This window comes from Bos grunniens, chromosome 11 (genome assembly GCF_055505025.1).
Source record: "Bos grunniens cultivar Pamir isolate PY7600 chromosome 11, Bosgru_T2T1.0, whole genome shotgun sequence".
NCBI lineage: Eukaryota > Metazoa > Chordata > Mammalia > Artiodactyla > Bovidae > Bos > Bos grunniens.
In genome coordinates, this window is record NC_141175.1 from 102629951 (window position 1) to 102655528 (window position 25578).

The 25578-nt window shown below is 40.6% G+C and overlaps 1 protein-coding gene across 15 annotated transcripts in view; it reads left to right on the forward strand.

The window, feature by feature from the left end:
- Positions 1 to 25578, forward strand: part of AFF3 (ALF transcription elongation factor 3) — a 632195-nt gene that overhangs the window by 418767 nt on the left and 187850 nt on the right. For 12 of the 15 annotated variants that reach the window (XM_086327945.1, XM_086327946.1, XM_086327947.1 and 9 more), the window contains 2 exons: positions 5396 to 5432; positions 19510 to 19561. In XM_086327945.1, the coding sequence (XP_086184071.1) occupies positions 5396 to 5432; positions 19510 to 19561 (89 nt within the window). Of the gene's footprint in view, positions 1 to 5395; positions 5433 to 15284; positions 17034 to 19509; positions 19562 to 25578 lie in introns of those variants that run through there. The other 3 variants (XM_086327957.1, XM_086327959.1, XM_086327960.1) reach the window with 1 other exon arrangement.

Consider the following 25578-nt stretch of genomic DNA (forward strand, 5'->3'; position numbering starts at 1 on the left):
CGAGCGATGCACGCTCCAGATCAGTAATAAGGATACTGGCGCGTCATCTGTACCCAGAGTGGTCCAGTCTAGGCACACGGGCTCCGTTGGTGGTCAGTGCACCATCCAGAGGATGTCAGCTAGAGATGTGGATGACACATTAGGGGCAGTCTTTATTATGTCTCTCCAAAGTCTCTTTCCCTCCAGAGAGCAGACTTCAATGGTGATTTTTTTTTAAACTAATGACTTTAACCATTTTCTGCTTCTTTTCACTCTCCCATCCAAAACAGAAATTATCATCATTAATGACACAGATGTGTTCATTAAATTTTGAAATGTACTGCTTATGAAATGCATGGTCTTGCAGTGTGTAATTATCATTCAGGTTCTCTGGAAGCTCATTTTCAGGTCTCAAAGAGCCCGTGGTCAGTAGTCATCATCTGGGTTTCAGGATGTCTGCAGTGCATCAAGTTGTCAAATGATCTGTGTCCCAATAACAACAGCAAACAATGTCACAAAAACTTGTACTATCTTTTGTGTTTTTTTCCCCCAAGAATGGTCATAATGTTGAAAACTATCTCAGTTACCATTCTTCTTCATCTGACAGTAAATGAGTCTTCACCACTCTGGTACAAGACATCTCCAAAATACCAAAATCTGCAGATGGCTCAAGGGACTCAACTACATGAGACTCAAAGTATTTTTCATGTAGAAGAGCTCACTCTAATTCATGTTCAGATGTAAACTCTACATTAGTTAGAAGGAATGAGAAATATCCCAGTCCCTTTGGGGAAGTTAACTATGGACGTCCTCTTTGTAATAGCAACCATTCAAATTGGCCTAAATCATTTCTGAGGATTACATTTTAGCCCATCATCTCAGGAACCATATTTTATCTTTAATACACTGTTTCCAAAAGTTGAAGCTTGGGTTGAGAGTTGAGCTTGTTATTTTTCTTCAGATAAATAGCTCATTTCTACCACATTAACATTAAAGGCATCTGTGTATGACTTAGTCTGCTTAGTAGAGTAGAAATCCAAATTTCTTACCCAACCCCTACCCACCAATCTGAGTAAAATTAAAATAATAAAGAATAAATAAAATAGTCACTGCTTTTTAAAATAATAAGAAAGCCATAAAATAGAAGTTGACTTCATTTCACTGGATTTTTGTCCCACACACTAGAATTGTAAATGAGTTTCACTGGACTTTATGGGTTTTTTTACATTCCTACCATCTCAATGCATTGTTTTATAACTCTCTTTTATAATTCATATTAAATAGGAATTTTGCAAGGAAGGTACTCAGTCTCTCAGTCGTGTCCAACTCTGCTACCCCGTGAACTGTAGCCCACCAGGCTCCTCTGTCCAAGGGATTTCCCAAGCAAGAATACTGGAGTGGGTTGCCATTTCCTCCCCCAGGGAATCTTCCCAACCCAGGGATTGAACCCGAGTTTCCTGCATTGGCAAGCAGATTCTTTACCACTGAGCCACCTGGGAAGCCCTTTGCAAGGAAAGAGGATGTGAATTCCCAAAACAGAATTTAGCATTTCACTTTAGCGGAAATAAAATCAGGTTCAATCACTATTTACTTGATCAGTAACTGACTTCAAATACTGCATAGTGCTGGCTTTCGGCCACTCCAGGTATGTGGAAAGCTATAATAATCTCCTGTCCACCGGCGTGAGCGTGACAGCGATTGTTCAGTGGAACGTCCCTGATGGGGTGGTTGCCAGCCTCATCTACAGAACGGGGTGGTGAGAGTGAAGGGTTAGATTGAAAGTCAGTACTACAATAGGTCCCAAATATAAGAACTAGAACCATAAACTTCACAGAAGAAACAGAGATTAATATTTCCAACCTTGGATTCAACAGGGGAGTCTCAGATATGACCCCAAAAGCATGGGTAACAAAAGAAAAAATAGATAAATTGGACTTCATCAAAATTAAAACTTTTTGTGTGTTGAAGGACATTATCAACAGAGTGAAAAGACAACTGACGGAATAAGAAGAAATATTTGCATCAGATCAGATCAGTTCAGTCGCTCAGTCGTGTCCGACTCTTTGCGACCCCATGAATCCCAGCACGCCAGGCCTCCCTGTCCATCACCAACTCCCGGAGTTCACTCAGACTCACATCCATCGAGTCAGTGATGCCATCCAGCCATCTCATCCTCTGTCATCCCCTTCTCCTCCTGCCCCCAATCCCTCCCAGCATCAGGGTCTTTTCCAATGAATCAACTCTTCGCATGAGGTGGCCAAAGTACTGGAGTTTCAGCTTTAGCATCACTCCTTCCAAAGAACACCCAGGACTGATCTCCTTCAGAATGGACTGGTTGGATCTCCTTGCAGTCCAAGGGACTCTCAAGAGTCTTCTCCAACACCACAGTTCAAAAGCATCAATTCTTCGGCGCTCAGTCTTCTTCACAGTCCAACTCTCACATCCATACATGACCACTGGAAAAACCATAGCCTTGACTAGACGAACCTTTGTTGGCAAAGTAATGTCTCTGCTTTTGAATATGCTATCTAGGTTGGTCATAACTTTCCTTCCAAGGAGTAAGTGTCTTAGTTTCATGGCTGCAGTCACCATCTGCAGTGATTTTGGAACCCCAAAAAATAAAGTCTGACACTGTTTTCACTGTTTCCCCATCTATTTCCCATGAAGTGGTGGGACCGGATGCCATGATCTTCGTTTTCTGAATGTTGAGCTTTAAGCCCACTTTTTCACTCTCCACTTTCAGCATATCACTTACCTAATAAAAGTCTGGTATCCAGAATGTACGAAATACTCTTTTAGCTCAACAACCAAAAGGCAAACAACCCAATTGAAAAACGGACAATGTAATATAAAAAAGAATATGTGTGTATGTGTGTGTGTGTGTGTAATTGAATCATTTTGCTGTGCACCATAAACTAATACAATATTGTAAATCAACTATACTTCAATGAAAAAAATAAAGATAATTTTGATACTATTGAAAACAAGAAAATGGACAAAGTATCTGAATACACATTTCTCCAAAGAGGTATACAAATGGCCAAAAAACATATGAAAAGATGTTCAATATCATAGTCATTAGGGAAATGCAAGGCAAACCGCAATGAGAAACTACTACACACCCACTTAAATGCCTATAATAATCTTTTTTAATTAAAAGAAAATAGCAAGTTTTGGTGAGGATGTGGAGAAATTGAAACTCTCATACATTGCTGGTAGAAATTCAGAACATTTCAGCCACTGTGGAAAAGTCTGGTGGTTGCTCAGAAAGTTTAATGTAGAATTAGCATATGACCCTGATCTGCCTCTTGAGAAATTTGTATGCAGGTCAGGAAGCAATAGTTCGAACTGGACATGGAACAACAGACTGGTTCCAAATAGGAAAAGGAATTTGTCAAGGCTGTATATTGTCACCCTGTTTATTTAACTTATATGCAGAGTACATCATGAGAAATGCTGGACTGGAAGAAACACAAGCTGGAATCAAGATTGCCGGGAGAAATATCGATAACCTCAGATATGCAGATGACACCACCCTTATGGCAGAAAGTGAAGAGGAACTAGAAAGCCTCTTGATAAAAGTGAAAGCGGAGAGTGAAAAAGTTGGCTTAAAGCTCAACATTCAGGAAACGAAGATCATGGCATCCGGTCCCATCACTTCATGGGAAATAGATGGGGAAACAGTGGAAACAGTGTCAGACTTTATTTTGGGGGGCTCCAAAATCACTGCAGATGGTGACTGCAGCCATGAAATTAAAAGACGCTTACTCCTTGGAAGGAAAGTTATGACCAACCTAGATAGCATATTCAAAAGCAGAGACATTACTTTGCCAACAAAGGTTCGTCTAGTCAAGGCTATGGTTCTTCCTGTGGTCATGTATGGATGTGAGAGTTGGACTGTGAAGAAGACTGAGTGCCAAAGAATTGATGCTTTTGAAGTATGGTGTTGGAGAAGACTCTTGAGAGTCCCTTGGACTGCAAGGAGATCCAACCAGTCCATTCTGAAGGAGATCAGCCCTGGGATTTCTTTGGAAGGAATGATGCTAAAGCTGAAAGTCCAGTACTTTGGCCACCTCATGCGAAGAGTTGATTCATTGGAAAAGACCCTGATGCTGGGAGGGATTGGGGGCAGGAGGAGAAGGGGACGACAGAGGATGAGATGGCTGGATGGCATCACTGACTCGATGGACGTGAGTCTGAGTAAACTCCGGGAGTTGGTGATGGACAGGGAGACCTGGCGTGCTGGGATTCATGGGGTCGCAAAGAGTCGGACACGACTAAGCGACTGATCTGATCTGATCTGATCTGCAACTCTACTCCTAGATGTACACTCAAAGAATTGAAAAAGGGTTCAACAAGCACATGCACATATATATTCATAGCAACACTACTCACAATAGTCAAAAGGTGGGAGCAGCCCACATGTCCGTTAACAGATGAATGGATAAACAAATCGGTGTGTGTGTGTGTGTGTGTGTATACATATATAATGGAGTATTAGTCAGCCATAAAAAGGAACGAAACATTCACATATGCTATGATATGGGTGAACCTCTGAAACATTATGCTAAATGAAAGAAGCCAAGCAAAAAAGGTGACATATTGTATCATTATATTAATATGAAATACCCAGAATAGAAGTCATAAAGACAGGATGCAGACTGGTGGTCCCCAGGTACTGAGGAGAGGGCAGTGGGGAAAGTGGTGAGTGGTAAGGAACTTGACTTTGCAATGGTAGAAATGGTTTGCAATTAGAGGTGGTGGTTTAGTACATGGTGACTGTACGAAATGCCACTGAACTGTTCAGTTTAAAGTGGTTCATTTTATGTTATAGGAATTTTATGTTACAGGAATTTCACTTCAGTGAACAAAACAAGAAGTCCACAATACAACAAAGAAGTGATTGTGAGCTGTATACCAGAACTGCTTAAGGAACACATAAATGTTTCTTGTTACGGTAGCTGGTAGAGATTATGATCAGTGATTAGGTTCTGAACGACCAATAATATATCTCATTTTGAAAATCAAATTAAAAAGGTTACTTTTCTGACCTCTTATAGTTTGGGTATTTATGCTTGGATCTATGATTTAATTACAGTGATTTTAAGATTAATTCATATAAAGGTCAGGGTTATTTTTTTCCATTAGATATCCAGTAGTTCTGTTATTCCTCAAAAGCAGTGCTGTCCAACAGATATATAATATAAACACATATAATTTTTTATTTCGTAGTAGCCACATTGAAACTGTAAGCATAAAGATGTGAAAATAATTTTATCATGTAATTTTTGTAATCTCATATAAACTAAATAGTATTGTTTCAATACATAATCAATATTAAAATGCTAGTGAAATGAAGAACAAAGTCTAACGAAAAAAATAAGAAAATTAATTGATAATTCTTGTTTCATTTTAGGACTCTCAGCTTGCCTCCTCTGGACACAATAATCCAAGTAAGAAATGCTTCTTTCTGTAGCTTCATATGTGGGGGTGGGAGTGGGTGAAGAGCGGGGGTGCATGCAATATACAGTAGGTTTAAAAGAACTTCACTAAGACAAAATCAAATGGGGAATATGAGGGCCGTTTGTTAAAGCGCTGCCCACATGGATAAGGTACATCGTGACCTTGGATGTTCTATCTTTATTCAAGGGAAGTAGGGACAAAATAAGGACTTCCCTGGTGGCTCAGATGGTAAAGAAGCTGCCTGCAATACAAGAGACCCGGGTTTGATCCCTGGGTCAGGAAGATCCCTTGGAGAAGGGAATGGCAACCCACTCCAGTATTCTTGCCTGCAGAATTCCATGGATAGAGGAGCCTGGTGGGCTACAGCCCATGAGGTTGTAAAGAGTCTGACACGACTGAGCAACTAACACTTTTTACTTGGGGCCAAAATATAAAGTGGTGAATTTCAAAGTAGCCCTAGGAGGAAGGAATACCATCCTTTCTAACAGTTGGCCTCTGGTGTGTATGAGGGGAAAATATTTTTAAAGGCATCTAATGGGCAGGAGGAAAAGGGGACTGCAGAGGATGAGATGGCTGGATGGCATCACCGACTCGATGGCATCACCGACTCGATGGACGTGAGTTTGAGTGAACTCCAGGAGTTGGTGATGGACCGGGAAGCCTGGCGTGCTGTGATTCATGGGGTCGCAAAGAGTTGGACACGACTGAGCGACTGAACTGAACTGAACTGAATGAGAAGGAAATGGCAACCCACTCCAGTATTCTTGCCTGGAGAATTCCATGGACAGAAGAGCCTGGCGGGCTACAGTCCATGGAGGGTCACAAAGAGTCGGACATGACTGAGTGACTACCACACACACACACAATGAGTTACCTAAATTAAAAGAAAATAGGTGGGCAAAGAACAATCAGAAGATCTCATGATAAATGTTCTTAGAATCCATGAAGAAACCATGCCCTCTTCTGGGGAGAAACAGACTAAAGTGTCCTAGAAGGAATTTCGTTGTTGAACCCCAGTGTCTAATAAAACACTGGGGCTTCATCATCAAACCGAGAATATCATTCCATGAAGTATTGTTTTAATTCTCTTCTTCAGCAGTGCTAATTGGTATTAATGTTTCCTTGAGCATTAAAAATGCATAAGCCACCCCATCCATGTCGTGTAATCACACCCACAGAGACTGGGCTTTGTTAGTCTCTTGACCATCCAGTTGGCTAAAGAGCATTGCTTGCAAATTTCAAGGCTATGTTTGAACGTGAAAATCACTCTGAGCCAGTAGATGTGTCTGGGGCTCACCCACTGAGCATCTGTGAGAGCAGAAAGATTATGGAGAAAAGACATCAAGACAAATACAGTAGAAAGCCCTAGACTTTTAGTGCACAGCTAGAGGAAGGTCAGGGGAGGGGGATGATGGCGTAATGGTGCATAGGCAGTCTCATTTATTACCCCACCCTCTGTTGGAATGTGCTGTGAGCACAAGCACCAGGGAAGAGGTGAAATTTCCAAGGGACTTGAAATCTATAGAAATTAATAAATGTAATAATAAGGAAAGGAATCAGGAGATGCATGGTTAAGTTCATGAGGTGTGCAGGCATGGGCATCATATGCCAAAGACGAGAGCATACAGGAGAATTGCTTTGCTTTCCTCACCATTTCTTTCCATTTCAACTTAAACAGTTCAGGGAAAAGGGAGGAGATAATAGATATAATAGAATAAATGTACTTCCTCTCAGCTTGGAGTCTTTGACATAAAGAAGAACAAAGGAAATAGCTGTTCAGTCCCTTCTGTGTTCAGTCTCTTCTTTATGTCTGCTCTTTCGTTTAATCCTAACAGTAGCTGTATGAAGTAGGCATTGCAGCCCCATTCTGCACAGGATGAAAATGAGATTCTGCAGTTAATACCTAAACCATGGTTACATGGCTTAAAAAAAGCTACAGGATTTGAATTCAGGGATCTCTGTCCCAAAGACAGTAGGCTTTCCCTCCCATAACCTTGACCCCAAAAAGGTTGCTCTCATCCCTTCTGTGTGAGATTAAATTCCTGTCCAAGATTCTTGTTTGCATCTGCCCTATTTTTTTTGGCACAGCATAACCATTGAGATTATGTAAGCACGCCTACCTTCTTTGGAATTGTGAGTGGCACCTGCATGATATGGCATAAACCACATTCTGGCAATTCATCATCTAAGTATTTTTGTCATTGACTTTCTCTTTTCTAGGGGTAAGGGTTTTTTTTCCCCCCAAATAAAGCTTCCCCCATTAAAAAAAAAAGATAATATTATTATTTAAAAATCAGTGATGTGGTATGTTTGTGTATACAAGTGTGTGCATACACACACACCCAAAATGGAATGCTATGCAGCAAAAAAATAAAAAGAATTGTCGGGTGAGTGTATGCTTCTTGGTTCTTTGTCTCATCACAGCAAAGATTCAGAGTGACGAACATTAAAGCCCCCTCAGCGTGTCACAGCCCTCAGGTCTCGAATGGACCGTGTTATAGCTCTTAGACAAATCAGTGTTACAGCTCTATTTTATTTAGAAGATAGCAGGGAAATCCATCTTCAAAGCATGAGGGCACGTCAATCCAAAGACGTGAAGAGAAGAGCGCCCCAGCACGCGGGAGAGAGAGAGAGAGAGAGCTAGCTTTGGCTCCTTTTTTTATATGTTTTTTTTTTTTTTTTTTCCCCTGGGCCTGTCCTATGTAAATTGGGCCAGCCAGGAGTGTTGTTTGTTTTACCTGAGGTCCTCACTCCGGTCCTTGGACTCTCCTTTGTTCTAATTTCGCGGGCTTTTCTCCTCCTTAGCTTTTAGCCACCGCCATTCTGGACTCCTTTTCCCTGTTCTAACTACCTAACAGAATGAAATAATGCCATTTGCAGCACCATGGGTGAACCTGGAGATTATCATGCTAAGTGACGTAAGTCAGACAGAGGAGGAATATCATGGTATCACTTATGGCTAGAATATAAACTATGACACGAATGAGCCTATTTACAAAACAGAACCACAGTTACAGAGACAGAAAACAAACGTACGGTTACCAAAGGGGAAAGTGGGGGAAACAAATGAGGAGTTTGGGGTTAGCAGATACAGTCATGTATATAAAATAGACAGACAACAAGATCCTACCGGATAGCACAGGGAACTATATTCAAAATCCTGTAAGAAATCATAATGGAAAAAAATAAAAATCAGAGTGTCCTCTGTGGATTATAGCACACTGGAAACTTTACAGAGCGGGTCCTACCAGCATTTCCTGTGCTGTTTCTTGCCTTTGGTTTGAAATAATTACAGTTTGGGGAATCATGACTCCACTAAGTATGTAGAAAATAGGAAAACACTGAATTTCAGAGGAACAATTTGTATCTTGATGGACTGATCTTCCCCACTCTAGGTCAGTGCTTTTTTAGTTTTGAAATTAGAAAACGGTTATGTAGATACTAAGAGAAAAGAGTGTACAAATTAAACAGAAAATTATTTTTTAATCCAAATCTTTTAAAAAAGAGCTTCTTTAGCAAGCTTGCTGATTACCACTTAATTTCCTATTATAAAATGGCAGCTTATTAAGTACTGAGAAACTTAAACATTAAAATAAGTGATGCATGTTTATAGTTTCTTAAAGATGTGAGAATGTCCCGTTCATGTGTCAGACTGAGCAGAAGCACTTCTTTCCCTCCCTTCTGAATCTGCATTAAAATAACCAAAGGAGGCAGTGTGAAGGAAGGAAATACATAATAGCCCTGAAAACAGGAAAGGATTTCATTAACAAACCAGAAATTCAGCTGAGTTTCTGGAAAATGGAGAGTAGATGGGACTGTGCTGTTGGATAATCCTGGGCAGGGAAGCTCAGAGAAAAGAAAATAATGAAACAAACAGGAACAAGCCATAGTGGTGGGAATGTCCTTCAGAGCTCACTCCGGGAGAGACCCAGTTCCGTCTCAACCCCAGCAGAGAAGAGGTGTGGACTATGACAGTGATGGGAACATGGCTATTCTTCCACCCCTTACTCCTCCACTCCCATCTTGGCAGGTGTTCATACAGAGCTTTCAGTCTGGTTTTCCTCCCCCAGAAACCAAAGTACCAAAAAAAAAAAAAAAAATAACATTTGCCAAGAAAATTAACAGTTACCTAGAACTTCTAGTTGGGAGCTGGTACCTAAGAGAGAGGGACTTTCCCGGTAGCTTAGCTGGTAAAGAATCTGCCTGCAATGCAGGAGACCCTGGTTCAATTCCTGGGTCAGGAAGATCCCCTAGAGAAGGGATTCTTGAGCTTCCCTGGTGGCTCAGACAATAAAGAATCTGCCTGCTCAGACAGTAAAGAGTCCGCCTGCAATGCAGGAGACCTGGGTTCAATCCCTGGGTTAGGAAGATCCCCTGGAGGAGGGCATGGCAAGCCACCCCAGTATTCTTGCCTGGAGAATCCCATGGACAGAGTAGTCTGGCAGACTACAGTCCGTAGGGTCACAAAAAGTTGGTCACGACTGAGTGACTAAGCACAGGCACATACATGCATCTAAGAGAGAAGCAGAGTAGATTCTGAGATAATACCAAACCTTAAAAATAGACATCTCTGGTTCAGTTCAGTCGCTCAGTCGTGTCTGACTCTTTGGACCCCGTGGACTGCAGCACGCCAGGCTTCCCTGTCCATCACCAACTCCTGGAGCTTGCTCAAACTCATGTCCATCAGGTCACTGATGCCATCCAACCATCTGATCCTCTGTCATCCCCTTCTCCTGCCTTCAATCTTTCCCAGCATCAGGGTCTTTTCAAATGAGTCAGTTCTTCACATCAGGTGGCCAAAGTATTGGAGTTTCAGCTTCAGCATCAGTTCTTCCAGTGAATATTCGGGACTGATTTCCTTTAGGATTGACTGGTATGATCTCCTTGCAGTCCAAAGGACTCTCAAGAGTCTTCTCCAACATCTAAGGTTGGTGGAAGAAAAATCAGTTTTTCTCAAGAGGGAAATAAACCAAAATGCTCTACACTCAGAATAAACTACTTCCTATTTTTGCTGGGGGTTCAGAGGACAGTCAGGATTCCCAGCTTGTCTTGAGAGTTCTTCTCTCTTGAACTCTTAATTAACTTACTCTGTCCACTTAGAAAAAGCTGTAAATCAGCCCCTCCCTACAAGGGAAACATATGTTAGCAAGATGGATCAATATACTAATACAGAAAATCCACACCAGTACCTTTTTAACCAGTTTGAATTCACATTCAAAAAGGTGAATACATAACCTTGAGCAACAAAGAAAAACACTGACCCAGAGGAAATCTACTTAATTCAAGAAACAGAAGAAACAAATTTCAAATGTGACTGCAGTCTTTAGAAGCAATTGAAATTATTTGCATCAAATAAAAAGAACAGATTGGTATGAAAAAGAAGCAGTTATAGAACAAATGAGCGCTTGAGAATCAAAGATAAAGTTGACAAAAATTTAATAGAAATGATGGATAATAGCTGAAGTCTAGAATATAAGGTTGAAAACATTTTTTTTCTGAATATAAAGCAAAAGAGATGAAAAATATGAAAGGAAATTAAGGCACATAAAGATTAGTCATTACAGAAAGATCAAATCTGGCTATGTAGAATATACCACAAAAAGAAAACAAAGAAAATAAAGAAGAACAAATAATAAGAGAATGAGAATCCCTAGGGAAATGAGCACTTATTATCAAAAATATTTACGTACAATAAAACAAGAGACCTTGAACAAAAGCAAAGAAAAACAACACACAGCCAAGAATTAAAGAGACCTCCAAGGACTTCAGATGCTGGAATTACCAAGCTCAGAACATAAAATAAGAATGTTTATGTTAATTTTCAAAAATGAGAAAATTGAAAATATGGTATTTAAAAGTATACTAATCAGAACCTCTACAGAAATTAAAATTTCTTTGGTTAGGTTTAACTGTAGTTTAGATATAGGTGAAGAAAAAGTAATGAAGCAGGAAATTGAACTTAAGAAATTACCTAGAATGCAACTGAGAAAGGAAGTTTAAAAACCTGGGATATACAGCAAGAAGGTCTAAAATATATTTAACTAGAATTCCAGAAAAAGATAAGGAAGGAGAGGGAATGTTAAAGGAGATGATGGCTGAAATTTTTCCACAATTGAAAGGCTCTACCTTGCAGATTCAAGAAATCCAATGAATATTAAGCAGGATAAAGAAAAATAAGTCCACACTAGACACATAATAGTTAAACTGCAAACCACATACATAAAGAAAAATTCTTAAAATACCGTTTAATAAGGAAGCAACAGTTAAACTTCCAGTTGACTTTTGACAGCAGCTGTGGGAACCAGGAGACAATGAAATTATAACTTCGTTTTTCTATAGGTGGAAACTGACAAAGTTGATTCGCACATTTATTTGATATTACAAAGGACCAAAAATACATAGCTCATACTCTTGAAGAAGAGTGAGGCTGAAGGCTTGTGTTACCAATATTATGAATGAATGAATGAATATTTTAGCTGAGTAATAAGATGGTAAGGGACAGGGAGGCCTGGCGTGCTGCAGTCCATGGGGTTGCAAAGAGTAGGACGTGACTTGGCGACTGAACAACAAAACTAAGTAATGAAGATAATACTAGGCAAATTGAGTGGTGAAACGGTATAGAGGAAACAGACCCACAGATATATGAAAACTAGATTCATGTCAGAGCTAACAATATAGATCAATGGAGAAAGAATGGCTTCTTAATAGATAGTGCCAACATAACTGGTAATCTATAGGGAGAAAAAGGAAGTTAACTCCTACCTCACATCATATACAGAAACTATTCCAGGTATTTGTAAAAGACCTAAATGTGACAAGTAAAATTATACACTTTCAAAAGGGTATAGAGAACATCTTTCTGATGTATTTCTTAAGTAAAACACCAAAAGAAAGTGTCAAATATAGGAAAATAGCAGGTTTTTATTGATGCTTTTGAACTGTGGTGTTGGAGAAGACTCTTGAGAGTCCCTTGGACTGCAAGGAGATCCAACCAGTACATCTTAAAGGATGTCCCAAATATTCATTGGAAGGACTGGTGCTGAAGTTGAAACTCCAATATTTTGGCCACCTGATGTGAAGAACTGACTCACTGGAAAAGACCCTGATGCTGGGAAAGATTGAAGGCAGGAGGAGAAGGGGACAACAGAGGATGAGATGGTTGGATGGCATCACCAGCTCGATGGACATGAGTTTGAGTAAGCTCCAGGAGTTGGTAATGGACAGGGAAGCCTGGCATGCTGCAGTCCATGGGGTCGCAAAGAGTCAGACACGACTGAGCGACTGAGCTGAACTAAATAAGGGGATGCTGCACAGCAGTGAGGATGAATGAACCAAAGCTAGGTGCATCATGTTGGCTGAATCTAAAAACCATACTACTGAATGACAGAAGTAAGTTCCAGAAGAATGCATACAGTACGAGTCCATTGATGTGAAATTTAAAATCAGGAAAAACTGAAGACTATTTTGTTTACAAATAAATACAGGGCAGCCAAAACTATCAAGAAAATATGGAAGATTAACACAAGATTCCATTACTTGCTAACTGGAACTCAATAGGATGCAGGCCTAAGAGGATTCTGGGTTATTTATTTGTCAGTGTCCCATTTCTGGGCTTGCAAGGTGTTTTCACAATTAACCTAATTTGCTTTTTAAAAACCGTGTCTGTGTGTGTGTGTGTGTGTGTGTGTGTGTTCAGTCGCTTCAGTTGTGTCTGACTCTTTGCAACTCCATGGACTGTAGCCCACCAGGTTTCTCTGTCCATGGGATTTCCCAGGCAAGAGTACAGGAGTGGGTTGCCATGCCCTCCTCCAGGGGATCTTCCTGACCCAGGGATCTGTCTCTTGTGTCTTCTGCACTGGAAGGTTTGTTCTTTACCACTAGCACCACGCAGGAAGCCTATGTATATACACACACACACATTTTTACACACATTACATGCATGCTTTATTGAACTTCTTTTTAGGAAAAGCATAGCCTTTGTCTGAGACAGATTAATCTATGCCACAGTGAGATATAAGAATGAGAATCCATTTGACGTAAATGCTGGGAACCCTTGTCTTCATTCAAGTTTAGTGGCAGTCCCTCTACACAGGTCCAGTCTTTCTACTGTTTCTTAGAGATTATATTTATATTGTTACAATATTGTAAATTCCATTATTCATATATAATTTTTCTCATTGGCCTATAGGTACTTCCCAAAACTAAATTATTAATTAAATTAATATTAATGAGATGACTCAATAATTACTAAACAGAGTATAAATATTTTAAATCTCAGCTATGCAGGAAGAAAGATATAGCTGTGCAGAGTAGGATTGATAGAGGGAGGGGAGAGCAGGAGGGAAGCATAAATGGGGGGCTTCTTCACTTCACATAGTATAAAAGAAAAGGTACTGTCAGAAGTTGATTAATCAAAAAATAGAGGATTAAATTTATTTATAGTTAAAATACCCACTAGACATTAAAGACTTCCCTGGTGGCTCAGACGGTAAAGCATCTGTCTACAATGCGAGAGACCTGGGTTCAATCCCTGGGTTGGGAAGATCCCCTGGAGGAGGAAATGGCAATCCACTCCAGGACTATTGCCTGGAAAATACCATGGACAGAGGAGCCTGGTAGGCTACAGTCCATGGGGTCGCAAAGAGTCGGACACGACTGAGCAACTTCACTCAGACATTAAAAGGGCTTCCCTCATGGCTCAGATGGCAAAGCAATACAGGAGATGTGGGTTTGATCCCTGGGTTCAGAAGATCCCCTGGAGGAGGTCATGGCAATCCCCTCCAAGATTCATGCCTGGAGAATGCCCATGGACATAGGAGCCTGGCAAGCTACAGTCCATGGGGGTCACAAAAAGTCAGACACGACTGAGTGACTAAGCACAGCACAGACATTAAAAGTAGTTAAAGAACTGGCAACAGTGGTAAGAAGGGAGGTGGTCATAGTGTATTAAATATCTTCTCTCATTTTTCATATTAGAAATTATTATGTAGTCTCTGAAGTTGATTTATCTAAAAATAAGTATCATAATGGTTGTTACCATGAGCACAGATTACTTTTACTATAAAGAAATGTTGTAGTATAGCATCAGTTTCCTTCCAAGCAGAATGCAGCCCAGGTCTATTTTGATTTCCTTTTCACAGTACAACTTATGTAGAGTGCAGTGCTCCAGTCGTGCAGTCATTCAGTTAAATTAGACATTATCTAGAAGGCAATGGCACCCCACTCCGGTACTCTTGCCTGGAAAATCCCATGGACGGAGGAGCCTGGTAGGCTGCAGTCCATGGGGTCGCTAAGAGTCCGACACGACTGAGCGACTTCACTTTCACTTTTCACTTTCATGCACTGGAGAAGGAAATGGCAACCCACTCCAGTGTTCTTGCCTGGAGAATCCCAGGGACGGGGGAGCCTGGTGGGCTGCTGTCTATGGGGTCACACAGAGTCGGACACGACTGAAGTGACTTAGCATAACATAGCATCTTTCCAGACAGAGTACACACCATATAAGCCCTTGGTACATTTATTGGATTAAATATGTATCTGCTGCTGCTGCTGCTAAGTCGCTTCAGTCATGTCTGACTCTGTGCAACCCCATAGACGGCAGCCCACCAGGCTTCCTGTCCCTGGGATTCTCCAGGCAAGAACACTGGAGTGGGTTGCCATTTCCTTCTCCAACGCGTGAAAGTGAAGTCGTTCAGTCGTGTCCGACTCTAGCGACCCCGTGGACTGCAGCCTACCAGGCTCCTCCGTGCATGGGATTTTCTAGGCAAAAGTACTGGAGTGGGGTGCCATTGCCTTCTCCGAACATGTAGCTACTGTAACTTTTTAAGTGGCCTGTTGGAGCCTCGAAACTTTCCTACGTCAGATTCTGTATCCATCTCAGTGGAACGTGCTCATACACCATTTCCTCTTCCCCACTATCGCGTGGGATTCTGCAGTAACGAAAGGTCATCAGACAGCAGACATATACTGAGTGTGTAATATGTGCTTGGTCCTGTGGAAGGCTCGGAGCGTCAAGCTGAAAGAACACATATGAGATTAACATGGACACATTGCTATATTTAAAACGGATCACCAGCAAGAGCCTAGTGTATAGCACAGAGAGCTCTATACTCAACATTATGTAACAACCTAAACAGGAAAAGAATCGTAGAAAGAATGCTTTTGTTCACTCGCTAAGTCGTGTTCAACTCTTTGCCTTGCCATGGACTGCAGCATGCCAGGCTTCCCTGTCCTTCACTGTCTCCCACAGTTTGCTCAAACTCATGTCTGTTGAGTTGGTGATACCATCCGACCATCTCATCCTCTATCACTCACTTCTCCTCCTGCCCTCAATCTTTCCCAGCATCCAGGGCTTTTCCAGTGAGTCAGCTCTTCGCATCAGGTGGCCAGAGTTTCAGCTTCAGATACATGTATCTGTATAATTGAATCACTTTGCTGTACACCTGAAACTAACACAACATTGTTAATCAGCTATCGGTTCAGTTCAGTTCAGTCGCTCAGTCGTGTCCAACTCTTTGTGACCCCGTGAATCACAGCACACCAGGCCTCCCTGTCCATCACCAACTCCCGGAGTTCACTCAGACTCATGTCCATCGAGTCAGTGATGCCATCCAGCCATCTCATCCTCTGTCGTCCCCTTCTCCTCCTGCCCCCAATCCCTCCCAGCATCAGAGTCTTTTCCAATGAGTCAACTATACTCCAACATAAAATAAAAAGTTAAAAAGAAATTTAAAAAGAAAAAACACAAATAACATAGATATACGTGTACATATCTATTTACATGTGTGAGTATAAATATATATACACATACATGTGTGAGTATAAATATGTATACACATACGTGTGTGTGTGTGTAATTTTTCTTTCTATGGCTCATTTTTCTCTCTGCCTGTCCGTAATTATATTTCCTCATCAAGATGACCATGGTGCACCTGAGTTCGTGTCTTATGCCCAGTGTCTTCAAAAGATCGATTCAGGTCCCTTCCAAAGGACAGCAATGTGGAATCTATTGTGAAATCAGCTGAAATAGTCAGAACGACCCCCAGTAGTCCTGTTTGGTGGTAGCAAGGAAACATCTCCTGAGCACCCAACTTTTCAGTCTCTTCCTGAGCACTTTTTCTGGCTTACATTCATCATTTTTCCCTTGGGTCCTGATAAAGAGCCTATGATTCTTCCTGGCTTATACACTTAGACATTTCAAGTTAACTTCAGAAATTGCATCACCTAAAATTTCCAGATATTGGGGGAGAATTTCGTTTCCTTTTTTCTGATGAACAGACATAGTTTTAATTCCTGACCTTATCCTGAGCTTACTTTTCCCCCAGAAAGGTTAATTCATGATCAGCTGAGAGCATTCACTCCCAGACTGTTCACAAATGCCTCATTTGGCCCTGTTGCATCCTTCCTGTTTGCCAGAAACTGTTCTGTTTTCCCCGTTGCCACAACATAAGTGCTGCTAAGAGCAGAGGTAATCAGCTGCAGCTTTGCGCCTGCGCTGATCCAGCCCCCAATCCCCACAGCCCCCAGACCCCAGGTGCAGTAAGGCCTGTGTCCCCCAGCCCACGGGTTATCTGGCAGCATTGCTGATCAAGGTAAAACATGTTTATTCAAGCATCCAAATAATGTCTTTATATAGCGTGTTGATTTTTTTTTGGACATAAGTTGTTCAGAAATGTTTACTGTTGCCTGCTGTTCACGCTCCTGATGATGATGAGATGTGGGGTGACTTCTGGTGGCTGCAGACCAGGAAACATAACCGGTTTCTCCAAAGAAAGGGGGGAAAGTCACTGTATTTAAGAAAACTTAAACCTCCATCTAGTTGTCTTTTTCATGTTGAGTTTTAAGCCAGCGTTTTCAGTCTCCTCTTTTATCCTCATCCAGAGGATCTCTAGTTCCTCTTCACTTTCTGTCATTAAGCTGGCATCATCTGCATATCTGAGGCTGTTGATGTTTCACCCAGCAATCTTGGTAAGGACAGAGGAGTCTGGCGGGCTGCAGTCTATGGGGGTCACAGAGAGTCGGACACAACTAAACAAGAAGAGCAGCTCCTTGTCTTTACCTGTCTTAGGTAATGCAGCTACTGTGACTCTGTATTTGGGGATTCTGGCAGGGATTGTGGTTACTTATTGGAAAGTAATTCTGGAAACTACTAAATTAGGTTATTTTCTCGCATGAAAGTAGCTGACAAGGTCTTGCCTGTCTCTCAATGAGTTCACAACAGGTCTGGCCTGGAAGACAAAATATGATATGGAAATATGAGCTTCAAAGTTTATTAATTTGCTGTCTCTACTTTTACTTCACTGTGATTTCCTGTGTTTGGGGGCTCTGTCTGATCAGGGTTTGCTGCTGAGGCAGTTAAAACAGGTGTTGTGACTTTTTTACAAGGCAGCTGCCCTTCATGGGCACTCCAGGCAATATGTGGGTGCTCATTAGCGCGGTCACACCTGAGATAGATGTGTGGGCCATATAGAATGGTCTTCTGTCTCTCACAACTGTTTCATTTCCTACAAGGAAAAAAGAAGTTTACTTTTGAGTTCAGCGTGGACCGCATCTTTGCAGTGTGTTCGTCATGTGATTTAGGAGGTCATTCCTGAGCCCAGGTGTCAAAAAGGGGCTTGGTACAGGACATAAACCTGAGGCCCTTAATGATAGACTGAGGGATTCTACGAGGTCTCCAGGCCTGACTTGAAATAGCAAACTAAAGCAAGTCGCCACCTTCAGTCCCATCTCTTGCAACTCATAATCTTCTCTGGGGTTTGTTAAACTATCAGCAATGCATAGCCAGCATGCTATGCTATGCTATGCTAAGCCACTTCAGTCGTGTCCGACTCTGTGCGACCCCAATAGCCAGAGCTAACTCACAGTGGCAGGCGTGACCCTTCTGTCTCCTCTGTTGTTGTTTAGTCGCTCAGTTGTGTCCAACTCTGTGACCCCATGGACTATAGCCCACCAGGTTCCTCTGTCCGTGAAATTGACCAGGCAAGAATACTGGAGGGGGTTGCCATTTTCTGCTCCAGGGAATCTGGTATCGAATCCTTGTCTCCTGCTTAGCAGATGGATTCTTCACCACTGAGCCACCTGGGAAGCCCTTCTATCTCCTAGCCTCAAGGAAATAAAAAGAAGTGCCTTGTAATATGAGGATGTATAGTTTCAAACCAGCAGTGGTTGAGGATCTAAGAATTATATCTACTGTGAGAGGAATTTGCCCTTTAAAACTCCAAAAAATGGACCCATCCAATCCTTGACCACATACGGCAGAAATGTTGCTTAACTAGCCTCTCAGATGGTCAGGAAGGATTGCTGATTTGCATCTTATTCTGCGTTAACAGGGTGACCCCAGAATCTGCTGCCAGGGCTCTCTGTGGAGTGTCATTCTTGGGGATCTTGTAAGCTGGGGTGCAGCCTCAGTGTTGTGTACAATCCTCTTGTCCAAGCTCTGATGCTGCACACCTGGTTTAGCTTGTGTTAGGGCTAAACACAAACTAGACCCCACCATCCCACGTGGCGCTGGTGGTAAAGAACCCGCCTGCCTATGCAGGAGACACAAGAGACTCAGGTTCAATCCCTGGTTGAGGAAGATCCCCCAGACGAGGGCATGGCAACCAACTCCAGTATTCTTGCCTGGAGAATCCCATGGACAGAGGAGCCACAGGGTCAGGAAGAGTCAGACACAACTGAAGTGACTGAGGATACACATGGCAAAAAGTATCAAAGTGCCTTGCATCTAGAATGCTAATGGGGTTTATTTCCTCAAATTTTCTGTAAAATGAAGGGGAAGAAAACAGGTTCCATCTGTAAGATATTTATCTTTTGGCAGGGTCTCCACTCTGAGCCTCTGGTTGTTTGCAAACAGCTCCTTCGTACCTATTCATAGATCCGTGCCCGGGCAATTGTATTACAGAGAAGAAACTATTTTGCAAATCCAGTTCTTGGACAATAAAAAGATGTTTTAAAAGCCTCCTGCTGCACATTTTGAATGATTGTTAATATTGAATCTCTCTTAAATCTTAAAGGCTGTAACACTCACATGTTGTTTTTTTTTTTTTTTTTTCTGCTTCCTTTTTTAAGAGAAAGGTGATGCCGAGCCAGAGAGTCCAGACAATGGCACATCGAACACATCGTAAGTCTCTTTCCTGTTTCTATCCCGAGTTCTTTAATACGCTTATAATACAAAATAGCACAAATATCTTGTTATAGTAATAATAATAATGGAAGGAAGTCTGTGGTTCTCTTTCTCATGATAATGTCTGCTTAAATGCTTTTGCATGCAGTTGCATTTGAGGTCTTTCTAATGCTTTAGCCCAGTAAGAGTAATCTTGAAAACACAAGGCTCCTCTTTATAATGTACAGATAGATGTAATGAGATTTGATGGTATTATGGGGCGGAGGAACGGAGGAGAGCTTTTGGACCTTGCTCAGCAACGCCTATCACTGTCATAGATAATTGGAGAGCGTTTCTCACATGCTGGGAGATCGTCTGTCCTACACACCTGGGAAGTACCAGTGTCATTTTAAGGCCTGCCCTTTGCAACTCACCTCTGAATTATGTGAAATATACAATTATAGACATCTCTGGACCATGAAGGGATTATTCATTTTTTGAGTTTACAAACGCAGTTGTAAAGAGATAACAAAGGGCTCTTTTTAAGCACGTTCTTCATTCCACATTTCGTCTTTCTCCTCTCAATACTCAAGCAATCAAAAAACGTTCGGATGATTAATTTGATGCCCAGTTTATGTGCCAAAGTTTACATAACTCACGCGCTAACAAATTATTTTGGCTGAATAGGAATTAATAACAGGTTTTTTCCTTAAAAATCATTATTTTTATCATTTCTGAGGAGTTAAATGTGATTTCTTATTATAAGACAGTTTTGTGGATATATCCATATTTGGACCAGTGCTCTTCTTACTAAGCATTTAAAGTGCTTTCTAGCCATCAGAAATGACAGCTTGTGATATAACATTATTGAGTGTATTTGTCCAAGATGTGTTTCTCAGTCTAGGAAGAGTCTTTGGCTTGCATAGGATGACTATTTATTTCATAAAGATTGTGATTATTTGCTGGTCTTTCTTAAGATATTATCCTAAAAGTTATAAGTGGTTCTATTATCATGATTTCTAATGATATAATGATTGTGACTGGTTTCAAATTGTTAAAGTATTACTAATTTTTAAATTTTTTACTATATAAAATAGGAAAAGGGTTTTAACGCCATCTGGAGGCATTCTAGAGAACTGAAAAGGGTAGAGTCACTTTTAAAGATTTAGTTCTTTCGAGCAACGTTTGAGACTAGAGAAGAATTTACGCAACTAAAATATTAACTATTTGAGAGTAAGTTTTATTTTTATAATTAATTTTATAAAAGTGTTAATTATTATAGAAGTAACCATTTTTCAACAAAATCATTTTAAAAGCATACAAAATATGTTGGAAAGCAGCTAGCATCCTACATTTAATTTTTTCAAATTTAAAATCACATACAATGGGAATTCCCTGGCTGTCCAGCGGGTAAGACACCATACTTTCACTGCCCAGAGCCCAGGTTCAGCTCCTGGTTGGGCAACTAAGATCCCACAAACCTCACAGAACAACCGAAAAAGAAAAATCACATTCAATAGACTCAAATTTTGTTAATACAGTTTGATGTGCCACTAAAGCTCTCCTTCCCTTATACATTTCTGAAAAGCCTTAGTTTCTATAACTCATTACCTTAACAAAATCAATATGTTGTCTGAGAAGTTACTTTAAAACCCTCCAGAGATTTGTGAATAGTGAAAGCTTGAAGCATGACCCCACATTCCTGAACAAAGCAGTTCCTTATTCATCTGCTCACATCCTGCCTCTTGAACTAGAAATAGCAGAAATAAAGTCTGAGGTTGGACCTGTATTAAAAGTGGAGACTTCTGAGCTTGATCCTCTCAAAGAGCCCTCTAGCAGTGTTCCTGTTATGATTAGGCAAGAGGAATAGCTTATTACGAATAAAGAGCAGGAACTCAGGCTGCCTTAAACTTGGGTAGAGATTTACAGTCTCTGTGTGATACCCTATCTGAGCTTTATCTATATAGACAGATAAGTAAGGCAGGGATAGTATCCTTATTTTTCATATAAGGACTCTAAGGATCAGAAAAGTCATTCAATTTGAGTGGTAAAACTAGGACACAAATCTTAGGATATTTTGCTTTTTTTGGCCATTTACCATGATGAGGGAGTGAGTGGATCTTAGGAGACAAAACAAAGTCATAAGTCAAACCAAGTAGAAAAACGGGGATCTATTTATTTGTTAGATGGTAAGCATATTAGTTTGCTAGGGCTTCTGTAACAATATAGCACAGACTGGGTCCCGTGAACAAGAGAAATTTATTATCTGAGTTCTGGAAGCTAGAAACCCAATATTATCATTAGGATTTGTTTCTACTATGAAGGAAGGATCTTTTTCTAGGTCTTGTTCATTGTTCTGTAGATAAACATCTCCCTGTGTTTCTTCACATCATCTTCCTCCTATGCCTGTCTCTGTGTCCATATTTCCCCTTTTTATAAAAATACTAGTTATGTTGGATTTTGACCCACCCTAATAATTTCATTTTAACGTCATTACCCTGGTGAAGACCCTGTCTCCACATAAAATCACATTCTGGAGTACTGGAAGTTAGGACTTCAACATGTGGATTTTGAGAGGATACTCAGCATTAAGGGTCAGGATAGTCATAATGATTCAGAAGCCAGTTCAGCAGAATCAGAGTGTATGGATGCCAGAACATGGAACAAGCTGAGAGGACCTGATGTGTATCTGCTAAGTCACTTTAGTCATGTCCGACCCTGTGTGACACCCACCAGGCTCCTCTGTTCGTGGAATTTTCTAGGCAAGAATACTAGAGTGAGTTGCCATGCCCTCCTCCAGGGGATCTTCCCCACCCAGGGATTGAACCCAGGTCTCCTGCATTGCAGGGAGATTCTTTACCATCTGAGCCACCAGGGAAGCCCAAGATAACCTGATAAAACAGACCAAAATTATGAACTCCATGGGAACTGAAGGGGTGAAGCAGAGCAAAGAAAACTGTCAATAACATACACACAGGCACTGGGGAAGATACATCTTCCGCATTTGTGGTTTGGTGGGAAAATGTCAACTTCCAAGATGCCTCTACATCCCTTTGTCTGTAGAGTTCCATGAACTGTGAGTTATTAAAAGGCATTTTATGGATTTAAACTTTAGTATAAAATTGAGTCTCCATTCAGCTCATTTTCCAAGGAAACATCTTTCCTCACTGGCCTCTTTTAAAAGTGAGGTGGTTTAGTTGCAAAGTCATGTCTGACTCTTATAACCCCATGGACTGTACCCTGCCAGACTCCTGTCCATGGGATTCTCCAGGCAAGAATACTGGAGTGAGTTGCCATTTCCTTCTCCAGGAGATCTTCCTGACCCAGGAATCAAACCCAGGTCTCCTGCCTTGCAGGGAGATTTTTTACCAACTGAGCTGGAGATTAGCATTATTTGTGATGGCCAAGACATGGAAGCAACCTAAGTGTTCATTGATGGATGAATGGATAAAGAAAATGTGGTATATGTACACAATGGAATATTATTCAGCTTTAAACAGAGGGATATCCTGCTACTTGTGACAACACAGATAGACCTTGAGGGCAGGATGCTAAGTGAAATAAGTCCAACAGAAAAACAAATGCCATATAACCTCACTTGTATGTAGAATCTTTAAAAAAGAGAGAGAGAGTGCTCATAGATACCAAGAACAGATTAGTAGCCTCCAGAAGCTGGGGGTGAGGAGGTGACCACCTTCACTTCATTTTGAGTGAAGGTGGTCAAAACGTACAAACTTCTAGTTATAAAATAAAAAAGCCCTGGGAATGTAACGTAAATCATGGTGACTATAGTTGATAATCCTGTATTAAATATATGCAAGTTGCTAAGAGTAAATCTTAAAAGTTCTCATCACACACACAAAAAAGTGTAACTATGTGTGGTAATAGATGTCAACTAGATTTACTGTCGTGATCATTTTGCAGTATATACTTGTATGGAGTCATTACTGAAACATTAGTAATTAACAGTACTTCAGTAAACATTACCTACTGAAACAAGTAAAAGCAGGAGGTTAATCATAATGCATGATACGTCACTGTACAGGGATTGCCTTATAGGATAGAGTAGTCTGGATAACACCTGAGGATCCCTTCAGGATATATTATTGAATGGTTTTCTGAGTATTCATAAAGATGAGAGTTTTTTATATCTTTTTACAGTTTATTCTTAGCGCACACACAAATTAAAATTTTTGTGATAGAATGCCAGTCTTCTCAGTGATAGAGAAGCTTATGTTGGATTAACTCTCCTCCTGATAACTATTGAAAACTCCAGATGAAATATTCTTAAAAAAACAGAACTTAAAATTTGAAGACACTAGAGTCTGATCGCGAAAAGGCAGAAAATGTTGGCAGTTTGACCCTTGAAAGAAAGAAATTGGAATGCATGAGATCTACATTTATACAGCTTCTCCTCTGAGGGCACTCCACATTCCATAAAGAACAACTGCAATTCAAGGCCATACTCATATCATCTTGAAGTGGCTGAAGATGGAGTTCAAGGCTGCCAGGGTGGCTGGGATTTAAGGGAGGAAATTCCAGAGAGAAGTCAGCCATACAGAAGAGAGTTCCACTTCTGTGTTTAAATTCCCTGTCATGCTTGAATGACTTCTAAACTGCATATGTATGGGGAAAGGCCAGTGAGCCCAGTGGAAAACGATAACTGAATCACTGAAAAGCTGAGCAGAGATGTCAACATCTGTCTACTGCCTACGACTGCCTATAGAGTATGGAATTTGAATCTCACCCAAGTTATAGGGAATGTAATGTAAATCATTACAAACACTTGGCAAATGCTTGGGTTTTTGCCTGAAACCTCAGAAAGGCCTTGCCTTTAAGAATAAAGGATTCACCCTAAAACTTAAGGGCATAACCAAAGTAGATCATAACAAAATGCAATCCTAAGTATTCACAAGTTCAGCTAGTGATTTGTCTGAAAGAACAAAAATATTAATACTCTAAAGGTATAAAACAGAATCTAAAGCCTCTATAACACCATTCAAAATATTTATTGCCTAACCAAAAATTAAAGAATATGTGTAGGAATAGGAAATTGTTATCCATAATCAAGAAAAGAAAGTAACCTAAATGTTGGTATTTTCAGACAATAACTTTAAAACATATTAAAATATGTTCAAGAACATAAACAAAAACATGGTCATAGTAAGTGAAAGAAGAGACCTCTCAGCAGGGAAATGGAAACAATTAAGACAAACCGAATGAAAATTCTGGAACTGAAAAGTAACATGTTTGAAATGAAAATGTAACTGGATAATCTTAAGTGAAAAATGGAAATGATGAAATAATGGGTAAATAAACTTCAGATCAGTAAACATTATCTAATATGAAGAACAACGAGAATGAAGATTAAAAACAATGAGCAGAACCTCAGTGAATTATAGGACAATATCAAGCAGTATAACATACATGTAATTGGGGTCCCAGAGGAGAGGACAGAGAAGTAGATCAGAAAAAATATTTGAAGAACTAATAGCTGAAACTTTCCTAAACTGGCTGAAAACCTTAACTTACATGAAGCTCAACAAATCCTGCTGCTGCTGCTAAGTCGCTTCAGTCGTGTCCGACTCTGTGCAACCCCATAGATGGCAGCCCACCAGGCTCCTCTGTCCCTGGGATTCTCCAGGCAAGAACACTGGAGTGGGTTGCCATTTCCTTCTCCGATGCACGTATGCATGCTAAGTCACTTCGGTCATGTCTGACTTTGTGAGACCCTATGGACACGAACCCACCAGGTTTCTCTGTCCACAGGATTCTCTAGGCAAGAATACTGGACTGGGTTGCCATTTCCTTCTCCCAACAAATCCTAAACAGGATAAAGAAAAGTAAAACCACATCTTGAAAGATTATAGTAAAATTGCTGAAACCTGAATTAAAGAGATCTTGAAAATCTTAAACATTGCTAGAGAAAAATGACATATTATGTTTAAGGTATCAGTGATGCAGTTAACCAAAGGATTCCTACCACAGAGTACAGAGGCTGGAATACAAGCAAAGACATTGTTAAAGTACTGAAA